Source organism: Drosophila ficusphila, unplaced genomic scaffold (assembly GCF_018152265.1).
Source record: "Drosophila ficusphila isolate 14025-0441.05 unplaced genomic scaffold, ASM1815226v1 contig_106, whole genome shotgun sequence".
Classification (NCBI taxonomy): Eukaryota; Metazoa; Arthropoda; class Insecta; order Diptera; family Drosophilidae; genus Drosophila; species Drosophila ficusphila.
In genome coordinates, this window is record NW_025063993.1 from 10,164,027 (window position 1) to 10,177,688 (window position 13,662).

General features: G+C 42.2%; 1 protein-coding gene across 1 annotated transcript in view; it reads left to right on the top strand.

Annotated features, from left to right (window-relative positions):
• The window catches only part of LOC108096302 (ankyrin-2), a 64,618-nt gene that overhangs the window by 4,752 nt on the left and 46,204 nt on the right, over positions 1 to 13,662 (top strand). The window contains 9 exon segments of the mRNA XM_043207340.1: positions 3,618 to 3,719; positions 3,784 to 4,236; positions 4,316 to 5,080; positions 5,329 to 5,532; positions 5,879 to 6,806; positions 8,112 to 8,394; positions 8,559 to 8,965; positions 9,028 to 9,239; positions 10,854 to 11,058. Of these exon segments, the coding sequence (XP_043063275.1) occupies positions 3,618 to 3,719; positions 3,784 to 4,236; positions 4,316 to 5,080; positions 5,329 to 5,532; positions 5,879 to 6,806; positions 8,112 to 8,394; positions 8,559 to 8,965; positions 9,028 to 9,239; positions 10,854 to 11,058 (3,559 nt within the window).

Sequence of the window (13,662 nt, forward strand, 5' to 3'; positions counted from 1 at the left end):
AGAGCGCTGTACTACTACTCTAGTTTGACCGAATATTTTTTGCTGAAATTTTTTATTTATACTGTCCAAATATGTGTTAATAAATGATAAAAAACTTGAAGCTCTAAATATTTACTGGTCGTAGAAAAAAAATCCTAAAATAACCCTAAAAAACAGGCCGTCACATAGGAAGACCCCCTTAAGTGAGAATATTATAATAATTTCGTATTATGAGAGCAAAAGCATTTTGTGGGATCTAAAAAGAGGGTGGAAAACAAATTAAATTAATTATTTAAAGAGCATATTGAAATACGCTTCAGTTACTTTGCAATAAATAAACTCAATTCTTTGTTTGTCATGCCTTAATGGTTCTCACATTTCTTTTAAGCAATTCAATTATAATAATATGTAAAAAAAACCATTAATCTTGAAAATTGAAGATAGAAAGAAACTGGAACCATTTATTAAATTTCACAAAGAACCCATGAAATTCAGATTTTTCCTTAAATTCTTTATAAAGCACGTGCTGCTGACTATAAAAACGTCAACAATAACAAAGGGCTCGTGCCGGATGAAAAGAGACCCCTCGGCTTAGAGGCCTGCCTCTTTTTCTGGCTTCCGCTGGCACTTCCATTCGAAGTCCCGGTTCCAGAGGGCGAACCACCCCTCGGTCGTTGGGGGGTGGACCTTCCAATTGGAACGGCCGAGTGCGCAGGTCCTTCGATGTCCTGCCAGTTGAAGTTTCAACCACTCGGGGCAGGACTTGTCGCATCCAGTCTGGAGTTGAACATCGAAGAAAACGGCAGCAAAACCGAAAACTGCTCCTCGAAAACCGTGAATTCAGAAGGGATTGTGTGAGAGCAGCCAGGAATCCAATCAGACACACACATACACAAGAACATTTACACCCATACACCGACACTGACACGCACACAACCGAATCGGTCGCCTGTACGAACACACCCTCTCGCACACCCATGCACTCGTGTACATATAGCTTACATAAAGTCTAAGGAAAAATCGATAGGAGTGCATTAAAAATTCAGCGAAAAAAGAGGAAAAAGGTCTCGAGCAGCGTATCTTGAGCAGTGCGAGTTTTCCGCTTTAGCTAACGGCGAAGAAAAGTCCCAGGCCCAGTGAAAAAATATGACTAATCTGCAGTGACGACATACGCGGCGCTTACACAATTTCTCTACACCAATTAATCGCAGAATCGAACTCGAGTCCGACTTTTTCCCATTGGCAATCGTAGAAAAATGGTCACCGAAAATGGAGCTCAGGTAAAATGAATTTTTCATCTTCAATTTCACCATGTGGGGTTGTACTTTTCGGGCCCACTGTGGAGATTCTGGGGGCAGCCATGTTGGCGTCCATTTTGCGGATTATCGATTTTTCGTCGTCTGGCTGAAAAAGTGCAGCGAAATTGAGGAAAAAACTGATGAAAAGGGTTTTCGAAGGGAGTTACAAGAGATAAAAGACTGGTTTTCATGAAAAACCATGGGGTGGCAACCCCATTTTTCGTTGGCAACGAGATTTATTGATTTTTCACTCCATTAAAATAGCTGAAATATTCTAAGGGCGTTGCGGGAGTTTCTGATTTAAGCCTAAACAATGGTCTAAAAATAATTGCTGTACTAACCAGCGGCAATTAAATTCAGGTGGTGGCTCTCAGTGGCACCACAGCAACCACTGGCACCACCATCCCAACACCACCACTGTCCTTTTAATCAGAAATGGGTGTGGTGCGTGCGTGTATTGTTGGCAGCAGTGTAAGGTAATCGAGATTTAGGTTAAACCTAATGATGACATGCGACACTCGTGCCAAGATGGGGGAAAAATCCATAATACATGACTCACTTTTTCATCTGAGTTTTCTCCGTTGCATTAAACAATTGTTTGTTGCTTTGTTGTCGAGCATAGCCACTCGGACTTCGATTAGGCGTTAAGCTTTGAACCGAGTACCAACTTGGCCACACAAGTTCAAAGCAAACCCACTTCAAGGCGAAACTCCTTTAGTCGAGAACTCAATTTGCCCGAGCTGAGACCCTCGTTATACAATGACGAAAACAGGGAGCGAGGCCGAGCCCAAGAACCTTTGAACTTTTGGAACTCGTCTGGGAGTCACCTCTCGCCCTACAGGGAGAGAAAAGTCCACGAATATTAGCTTGGGTTTATTGCCTTGTTTTTCAAAAGAAACATAAGCTGCTGATCTAACAAAAAGTATCTACTGAGCCAAGTAGATTTTATAGGTTTTAAAATAAAATATTCATTTAAAATTCGAAATGTATTTACATTTATTTTTATTAGTAGAGAGAATTTAAACCGTCTTTTCAATGAATAAATATGAAGCAAGCAGTTACTCAATGATTTCTTTTTAAAACTCATTTCAATATGAATAAATACATATAACTTGTCCTAAAATGTAGTAAAAGGTCTAGTAAAGATAACTTTAGATTGAAAACTGTCACATGAGGCACAGCCAGATATGGCAATTACTTATGCTGATATATTTTTGCTGTGCAGTCGAGCAAACAGAGTTCAGGAAGCAGACGGGGCAAACAAGTTCCTTTTGAATTCGTATGTATGCCCAGGGCATGTGAAATGAGTTTTCCTTTTTGGCCGCTTGTGTATATCCTTCACACACTTCCTTGTTTGCCAAAGGGCGGTGGGTGGTTGAATAGATAGATGGATGGGTGGTGGTGCATTGGATTGGGTGGATTGGAGGGAACTTAACGCTCGGGAAGCGGGTCTGCCGGGTGTCTGAGCTGCGGTCACTCTCTGGCGACTTTTCGCTCTCTTCCAGTGGGAAAATTTTCCGATTTGCCGACTTCCAGTTGCAGTTGGAAAGCGCCACATGACGTCATTTTCGACATCGAAAATCCTGGCAAGCATTGGGGGAGAAAAACATAAACAAAACCTCCATCGACAGCTGAGCACCGCTGAGTGGGTGGGTGGTTGTTTTTTTTTTATTCGCTTTTCAGTGGGTGGGCGTTGGCCATTAAGCCGAATTACGAGTACACCTGCGCTGAAAAGCGGAAGAGCGTCGGTGACCCCTCGCCTTGACCGTCGTGGCTTGAACTTGAGGCAGCGAGCAGGTGCATAATAACAATATGTAACTATTCCACTCCTTGACGGGCCACCAAACTTGGAGTTGCGCAACCTAGCAACGATCAATAAAACTTCAAGTGCACCCAACCCAATTTTTTATGCCCACCCACAACCAGGTGATGAATACGCAGCCAACACGCAACTAAATGAGAAATAGAAGTAAAGTTTTCCGGAGCAACTCAAACTTGACAAAGATGTATTGCATTGCGGTTGATAAGCCGTCAGGCAATTACTTTTTGTTGACCTTTACCTCATTTATCACCTGTGCAAAAATAATAGCGATTACCTCCTTGGGGTTAGCATTTAGCGTTTTACCTATTTATAGGATAATTGATATAATCGGATAAATTAGGTCACAACTCGATTTGGAGAAGAGTAAGCTGACTAAAATCAATTGCAGTAGGGATACTATCATTAAGTTGGTTTTACAAATCTTTTTTGGGAAACGAAAAATATAAAAATATTCCTTTTGGGATATATATTAATAAACAATAATAACTAATAATATATAAATCGTATTTTGTTTTTAGGGCGATGGAAACACTTCCTTCCTGCGAGCCGCTCGCGCTGGAAACCTGGAGCGCGTGCTCGAGCATTTGAAGAACAACATTGACATTAACACTAGCAATGCGGTAAGCCATTAAGAATTTATACCAAAATACAACTCCTTATTAATCCAATGACATTCCCCCTTAGAACGGGTTAAATGCCCTCCATCTGGCCTCCAAGGATGGCCACATCCACGTCGTTTCGGAGCTTCTGCGTCGTGGGGCGATTGTGGACAGTGCCACCAAAAAGGGCAACACCGCCCTCCACATCGCCTCGCTGGCTGGACAGGAGGAGGTGGTGAAGCTGCTGCTGGAGCACAATGCCTCCGTGAATGTGCAGTCCCAGAATGGCTTCACACCACTCTACATGGCCGCCCAGGAGAACCACGATGCGGTGGTCCGTCTCCTCCTGTCCAATGGCGCCAACCAGAGTTTGGCCACCGAGGATGGCTTCACTCCTTTGGCAGTGGCCATGCAACAGGGGCACGACAAGGTGGTCGCTGTGCTTCTGGAGAGCGACACTCGGGGAAAGGTCAGGCTGCCAGCTCTGCACATCGCCGCCAAAAAGGACGATGTCAAGGCGGCAACCCTTCTTCTGGATGTAAGTTTAATATTTCTTAATCCTAATAAGATAATCTAAATAGCATATCTTATATTCCAAACAACCTTCTTCCTTCCAGAATGACCACAATCCGGATGTGACTTCCAAGTCGGGCTTCACCCCGCTGCACATCGCCTCGCATTATGGCAACCAGAACATCGCCAACTTGCTCATCCAGAAGGGCGCCGACGTGAACTACTCGGCCAAGCACAACATCAGTCCACTCCACGTGGCCGCCAAGTGGGGCAAGACCAACATGGTGTCCCTGCTGCTGGAGAAGGGCGGTAACATCGAGGCAAAGACCCGGGATGGTCTCACTCCGCTCCACTGTGCCGCTCGATCGGGTCACGAGCAGGTGGTGGACATGCTCCTCGAGCGGGGAGCTCCCATCTCGGCCAAGACCAAGAACGGCTTGGCCCCCCTTCATATGGCCGCCCAGGGTGAGCATGTGGACGCCGCCCGCATCCTCTTGTACCATCGTGCTCCCGTCGACGAGGTCACCGTGGACTACCTGACCGCCCTCCATGTGGCTGCCCACTGTGGTCACGTGCGGGTGGCCAAGCTGCTCCTGGATCGGAACGCAGATGCGAATGCCAGGGCCCTGAACGGATTCACTCCACTGCACATTGCCTGCAAGAAGAACCGATTGAAGGTGGTGGAACTGCTCCTGCGTCATGGCGCCAGTATCAGTGCCACCACCGAAAGTGGACTGACTCCACTCCATGTGGCCGCCTTCATGGGCTGCATGAACATCGTTATATATCTGCTGCAGCACGATGCCAGTCCCGATGTGCCCACTGTGCGTGGAGAGACGCCACTCCATCTGGCCGCCAGAGCCAACCAGGTGAGTTAAAGAGCAAATCAAAAACCAAAACTCAAATTCAGATAGGAGGAATTAGAATTATTAAATGGTAAAAAGATAGCTCATCAACTGTTTAAGAATTTAAAAAAAGGTTTAAAAATAAAAACTTAGTTTGGATAAGTATAAATCATATTAATAGATTGACAGATTATAAGTCTTTCTAAATCCATGACAATTTTTTCCTGATTTTCTAGATTTGTAAACTTTCACCTTTTGTCCTTTTCTTTTAGACCGACATCATTCGCATCCTGCTGCGCAATGGCGCCCAGGTGGACGCCCGTGCCCGGGAGCAGCAGACTCCGCTGCACATCGCCTCGCGACTGGGCAACGTGGACATCGTGATGCTGCTGCTGCAACATGGCGCCCAGGTGGATGCCACCACCAAGGACATGTACACGGCTCTCCACATTGCCGCCAAGGAGGGCCAGGACGAGGTAAAGAACCTGATTGCGAAAAAGATCACCGACCACATCGACACCGTTTACCTGATGCAGCTCTTTTGGATTCGCCATCAGGAGTTTTTCATTTGATTTTAAGTTTTTTGACACGGCCTCTTGGTTTTTGTACTCGTATCGGTATTATGAGTTGTTTCCTTCGCTCTTGTGTTGTTGTCTCTTTTTGGCGTTTTGTTTTTTGAATAAATGTTGCAACTCTTTTTTTTAGTATTTTGGTATTATGATTTTTTGCGAGTAATTTTGGTAATATGATTTATTGGCACGTCATTCTGTGAGATAATGGTAGTGTTATTTATGTGAAACCTTTATTGAAACCTTTCCTTAGGTGGCTGCTGTTCTAATTGAAAATGGTGCCGCCTTGGATGCCGCCACCAAGAAGGGATTCACACCGCTTCACTTGACGGCCAAGTACGGACACATCAAGGTGGCCCAGTTGCTGCTCCAGAAGGAGGCTGATGTGGATGCCCAGGGCAAGAATGGTGTCACTCCATTGCATGTGGCCTGTCACTATAACAACCAGCAGGTGGCTTTGTTGCTCCTGGAAAAGGGAGCCAGTCCACATGCCACGGCCAAAAACGGACACACCCCTCTTCATATTGCAGCCAGGAAGAATCAGATGGATATAGCCACTACCCTATTGGAATATGGAGCATTGGCCAATGCCGAGAGCAAGGCCGGCTTCACCCCACTCCACTTGAGCAGTCAGGAGGGTCATGCCGAGATCTCCAATCTGCTGATCGAACACAAGGCCGCCGTCAATCATCCGGCCAAGAATGGTTTGACACCCATGCACTTGTGCGCCCAGGAGGATAACGTGAATGTGGCCGAGATCCTGGAGAAGAATGGCGCCAACATCGACATGGCCACCAAGGCGGGATACACTCCACTGCATGTGGCCTCGCACTTCGGCCAGGCGAACATGGTGCGTTTCTTGCTGCAGAATGGAGCCAATGTGGATGCGGCCACCTCGATTGGATACACACCGCTTCACCAGACCGCCCAGCAGGGCCATTGCCACATTGTGAACCTCCTGCTGGAGCACAAGGCCAATGCCAATGCCCAAACCGTCAATGGACAAACCCCCTTGCACATCGCCCGCAAATTGGGCTACATAAGTGTCCTGGATTCGCTGAAGACCATCACCAAGGAGGACGAGGCCGCAGCTGCGCCTGCCCAAACCGAGGAGAAGTACCGTGTGGTGGCCCCTGAGGCCATGCACGAGTCCTTCATGTCTGATTCCGAGGAAGAGGGCGGTATGTATAGCTCAGCTTTAGACTTATTCGAAACCCTTACAATAAGCCACAAGATCACTGGATCACAAGATCACTGCCCAGCTAGTCAGCCAGCACACCAGACACTGAGCACAACCCATAGTTTATATAGTTTACGATAGTCTTAAGTGAATCCCCCGCTCTTTCATTATGTGTGTGTCAGGTGACACTAACTGGCAACTGGACGCTGGCTACGAGTACGGCATTGGCCCGGTCTATCTGCCGTACTACCAGGGCGACAAACTCTGTGTCTCCAGTAAGTGCCCAGGGCCACTTGGAAACCCCCATAACCGTATCCGTATCCGTATCCGTATACTCGTATTTGTATATCATATCCTAAGTGCTGGCCGTTATCAAGTGCACTAATTGGCTGTGATTGGATTACTGATTGGCTTGATGAATTGCCCACCAAAGTTTGATGTTCTCATAGCACTTTATATGGGGCTGAAATGTAAAAATGTAAACTATTTCTTGACGTTGTAATTGGGCGGAGGAGTACAGGCTCCCAACTACCAACTCCCTGCTTTTTCTGTAAATTTATCTACTGTATTCTTATAATTGAATAACACAAACTAGGACAAAAACATTGAAAGTGAGATAAACGAATTCATATTTAGGGTTTCATTTTTGATATTCTTAATTGGATTACCTTTGGATGTATCAAATTCGAAAGGGCTAAATAATTACTTTATTACAACAAATCTTTTGATATGAAAACCATTCATACTAGAAGGGTATCCAAAATTTTAACTAAACGTATAAACTTAATAATTTTAGAAAATTCCAATTTCAAAACAAAGCAACTCAGTTACTTTTGATTGGTTTGTCAGAGATAAGGCTTAAATAAACGAAAACCAAGTTTCTCAATATCGCGGCATGAAAAAATGTACTCTTGTGTGTCTGTATTTATTCCAACACTATTATATTATTATCCATGTAATATGCTCCTATTTAATGGTCATGCTAGCTTTATATCACCCTTATAAATATTTATAAATACCGATTGTAAAATAAAGCATGTATAACTTACGAAATTATTTAACTAAAATCAAACTCATTTGCATTCTTCTACTTTCAATGCACTGCGCTCTCATCTGCAATTCAACAAAACCAACCAATATACAACAATTCCAACACTAACGACAACAAATAACACCAAACAACAATAATAATATCAACAACAACAACTACAACGCTATATGGCCAATTGGACTGTCTTGTGCTTAACCAAAATGCAAATGCTGCGGAATGCCATCGAAACGCATCGAAATCGATTCAAAACTCTAGGCGAAGACAATATGCTATCAGATCAACCATACCGCTATTTGACCGTTGATGAAATGAAATCCCTAGGCGACGACTCGCTCCCGATCGATGTGACCCGTGATGAGCGCATGGACTCCAACCGGATGACCCAGAGCACCGAGTACGCCTCTGGAGTGCCACCAACTATCGGCGAGGAGGTAATCAGTCCCCACAAAGCTCAGGTTTATGGCAGTTCGCCTAAGGCCACTGTGGATGGAGTGTACATTGCCAATGGATCTGGCCAAGACGAGCCGCCGCATGTGGGGTGAGTTTTGACTATGTCTTTTATAAAACGATATAATTCCCAACCCGTTTTGGCATTTTTCTTTTCTTTGTACCATTATATGTTTATTCAAAATAAACTTTGGATTCTTTTCCTATTATTAGTAAGCTGTATTTTGATCCAACTAATCCACCACTTTTTTGCAGCCGCAAGCTGAGCTGGAAGAGCTTCCTGGTCTCCTTCCTGGTGGACGCTCGTGGAGGAGCGATGCGAGGTTGTCGGCACAGTGGCGTCCGCATGATCATCCCCTCGCGATCCACTTGTCAGCCGACGCGGGTAACCTGTCGTTATGTGAAGCCGCAGCGCACCATGCATCCCCCTCAGCTGATGGAGGGTGAAGCCTTGGCCAGTCGTGTCTTGGAACTGGGTCCATGCTCCACCAAGTTCATTGGGCCAGTGGTCATGGAAGTGCCGCATTTCGCCTCGCTGCGCGGCAAAGAGCGCGAGATCATTATCCTGCGCTCGGACAATGGAGAAACTTGGCGGGAGCACACCATCGATAATTCCGAGGAGATTATCCACGATGTTTTGCAACAGTGCTTTGAGCCAGAGGGTGAGAGAGGATGGGGTTTATGTTAGTTTTTGCGGATTTATAACTTAAACTTCTTTTTACAGAGATAGCCCAACTGGAGGAGCAGGCTGGCAATCATGTCTGCCGCTTCGTCACCTACGACTTCCCTCAGTACTTCGCTGTCGTATCGCGCATACGCCAGGAGGTCCATGCAATTGGACCGGAGGGCGGCATGGTTTCCAGCACCGTGGTGCCACAGGTGCAGGCCGTCTTCCCACAGGGAGCCCTCACCAAGAAGATCAAAGTCGGCTTACAGGTAAACCTCTTTAAACCACGCAAGGGCGTTGCGCCTGAAAAATTGCGCAAAATAAGCGTCAATCATGTGCCCAAGAAGAAGCGCTTCTCGCTCATCTGGTAAACCAAATGGGACACTTATTCTATTCTTAAAAAACAAAAAAAAACGAAAATCCAAAACCTATACCTTATCGGTCAGCATATATACTCGAGCATTTAATCTACAACTTCCCCAAATAATATCAAACAAGAAATGCAAATTATGTTTTCCAAAATGAAAATGCGCATTTATAATCAGTACTCCTATAACCCGTAACTAATAACCATCTATGTTAACCCGCCCTTAGTCCTGTGTAGTCAAGTATAGTAGACAAACTTTTCGAAGTTTATTTACAAAGGTCAGAATGGAATATATATCCCAAACTCACGCCATTGTAAACGAACTGCGGAGTTGACCTTTTCGAATGTTATTACTCGTATGAAATGTGTGCACTTTGTTTGATTATATTGAGACACACTTATAACTTTACGGCACTAAGCTTATGGAGCCATTGTGGAATCGGTATCCTCATGCTAACCTAATCACAAATGCTATGCAAAACAGTGACATACAATAATAAAAATATGTGAACCGAATAAATTTGATCATGGATCAGGCGCATCTGTTAGATCGCAGAATTTCGCAAAGCTTATGAACAGCAAGAGCAACAAAAATTGTCCAACTTGATAAGACATATGATATACCTATATCAAATATTATGATACATTTACCTATATGCTAACTACTCTAACTATTCATACATTATTTACGATTATTATCTACTTATGCATAAGATTATACTTACAAGTTCTTTGAAATGCAGTACTACCCAATAAATTTAGTTCGACAAAAACTTTATGCCAATGAAAATGTTTTAATTACTTTTCATTTAATTACTTTTGATTCAATTGCTTTTTCAAAACAAGAAAAGAAGAGAGAGGTGAAAATATTTATAAATTGGGTCCGGTTTGAAGTGCCTAACGAAGTTGTAACATTTTATCCATGCCGTAAGCAAAAAACGATTTTATAATGGCCCCACTCATGAGTTCAAATTTTCGCACGTTTTATTTGCATTTATCTGATATTTGTAAACTTTACATATTGAAATTTATATTTTATTTTGATTTCTGTACATTGTATAAAGTTCAAACTTTCTAACACTTCAGTTGTAGACAGAGTTTTTTTGATAACTAAATTTATTGGGACATAAATGGGCTCGAACATTGTTATCGTTTGTAGTTAACTTATGCTGTAAATTAACTGAAACATGAAAATGCTCAAACAAAAACCATGAAAACGATATGCATAAACATCCAAACTAATAAGCATTGTACAAAAACACAAAATCTTGAAAACAAAGTGTTATAAATTCGGTAATGTTCACCATTTAGCCCAAGAAGACTCATTTCATTTTATTTGTTTTATTTGTTTCCTTATTGCAGACAAGATGCGCATATTTCTTATGTATTCTTTTATTTGTCAGTTTTAATTGAGTTTCCTTTTGGTTCATCTCATGACCGTGTGTACTGTGTAAGCGTGGCCGGTAAATCGATTTTTGTCTATAGTGCCAATCGAAATCCGTTACACTCGTTCTAGGCCCAGCCGGTCGATCCCGATCTCACCGCCAAGCTTTTGGGCCGCGGCGTGGCCGTATCGCCGATTGTTACGGTCGAGCCGCGTCGCCGTAAATTCCACAAGGCCATCACCCTCAGCATGCCGGCCCCGAAGGCTCACAGCCAGGGGATGATCAATCAGTACTCGGGCAACACGCCCACCCTGCGACTCCTCTGCTCGATCACAGGTAAGTTGAAGCCGATCCATTAACGATCCGCCAGCCAAAGGGCCGGTCTTTTGTGTTGTTTGTACGATGTGATCCAAGCAGTTATTATTATCGATTACCAATTACCAATTACCATTATGACTATTACGAAGTATATCCACTTACATTTCCATTACGTTAGTTGATGTTTTTGAGTATTACTGATCCTCCTCGACATCCCCGATCTTCCACATCCCCTCTTTTTATCTCTATATACCTTTGTCTCAGGCCTTCATTTACTTCATTCCTGTGTATGATTTCTTGAGTGTATCTATATATGCTTTCGTTGAGTTGAGTTTCGTACTTGCTTCCGTTGTTCGTTTCGGTTGTCTATAACATTTAGAATACAAGTATCTCATGTGCTAAAACGTAGTACTATATATATACCATACATGCCATATATACTATAACCAAACCTGTACAGTGGAAATTGACAAAATCGAAAGCCAAAAACTCTGGGTTGCCATCCCGAATTAGAAAATATTATAATTGTGAGATTGAAAATTGAAAAACATTCGTTTGTAGGTCCCATCCGATCCGAACTAAAACATTGTGCTTGTGTCTGTGTAGTAGATGCGTAATCATAAGTTGTTCGAACGGGTTGATCCGGCAGTAGCCCGCATCGTATCGTATCCTAATCTTAACTCCTTTGGAACTCTAGCCAGTTGTAGAGCATTGGTCACCCTCTCACCTGAAACGCTCATACATCAACGACACCCACACAATAACACAGAAAAAGATAAAGATACAGCCACAGATACAGATACAGAAACAGAAACAGATACAGAAACAGATACTCCACACCTATATCTCGTTCTTCAGCTCGATCCCAACCAAGATCAGTGTCATGTTCAGTGTGTCTCTTCATTGTGCCAAATACGGTGTTCGTTCCGTTACCCTTTGTTCGATTTGCGTTCGTTAACCGCTTTAGTTCGTTTTCATGATTTCCGATGATTTCGATTTCGTGTTGAGCAAAAACAAACCCAAACAAAACAAACTTCAATTCAATTCTTGATTGAAAACCTATTTAATTGTTCTATAATTTCGTACTAATGCGTCATTGCATACGTGTGCACGCATTCCGTTCTGTTTTCTCAATCCATTGAAGGTGTGTTTCGGAAAAGGTCTCTAAAAGGTAACTAAAACTGACTCAAACGTCACAAATACTAAAATAAATAATACAAAAATTCAGAAATTCACAAACATGTATGAAGTTTCAAATTGAAACTGTTTACAAAATAAAATCGTTATTTGTTCATATTTAGTTGTTTCGTTCTATGCCAAACAAAAACAAAAAAAAAAAAAAAATGAATAACTATGTTATTGTGTTGCGAAATAAGGCAAACAAGAAAATCTAAGAAGAATAATTGACAATAAATTTTAAAATTCTGCATATTTTATTTATGATAAATTCTCTTGTTAAGAAACTATTGCAAATATTTCAAACAATTTATTTTTAAACATCTCTGCGTTTGTTTTTCAATAAGTTTCTCTGAGTTCTTATACTTTTTATTTGCCCCCGTTGTTGCCTGAGTTTCTTTAAATCCTTTTGCTTGAATTCGGGTTGTGCTGCGTCCTTGGGTTTACAAAACCAGATTCTCAGAGTAAACTTTCTGTTTGGTGAGGCCTGCCTAAGACCCCACTCGATTGGCAATGTTCTCTAAGCCAAGATATCGCTTTCAGCTCAAAGCAGCTTAGTTTTTGAAGTAAGCTAACTTTCCAATTTACTTTTACGAACCTTAAGCTTGTCATGCAAACGTCTTTGCCGCCTTCTCTTTCTCTCTGTCTAACCTCTCTCTCCCTTTAACATACAACAATATGAATTACCTAAGCGATTTTCTGACTGCACGCGGTTTATTGCCAATATATAACTAAACTGCACAATTTCATTAAAGAGTTTGTAGGTTTTTTAAGCTAAACTAAACGTCAACTAAAGTTGCTCTTTGGGCCATTTAAACCGTATTTAAAGCGAGGCCACCAGATTAGGCCAGATTACTTCGTTTTATTCAGTTGTTCAGTTACCGATTCGAATCTTATTCTTATTCCATACTTACATACTTACTAAGGCTCTCAAGCTTTAAGTTTCATTTTTGAATTTACATTTCGGTTGGAATGCCGTGCACCTAATTGTAGTTTGTTTATTTGTTGTTTATTACGCAATACGCATTTCTGTTGTAAGCTATTATTTCGCATTTAACAAGCAGAATATAATTGTGTACATTGTTTTTAAAAAGAAATTATAAAAATATGAATGATCAACTTTGAATTTCTACTGTTTGTGGCACCAAAGAGAACTTTTCTGAAACCAAATAAATGTCAATTATTGAGGAAGTAATTAAAGTCAAGCGAACGCTATGGCAAGCTCAATAAAATCCTATTACAAACGGTGTTTTGTTAATGTACCATACAAATATAAACATAAAAAATATATCAACAAGTTGACGATTCTTTTATACATTCCTGTTCGGTTTTTTTTACATTTTCGTTAGTTTACTTCCTGATTTGTTAGTTATGTTTCGTTGGGTCTTTTGTTGATTTGAACACATTTACAACAAGAAACACGTGACACGCTCACTTATTTATCAT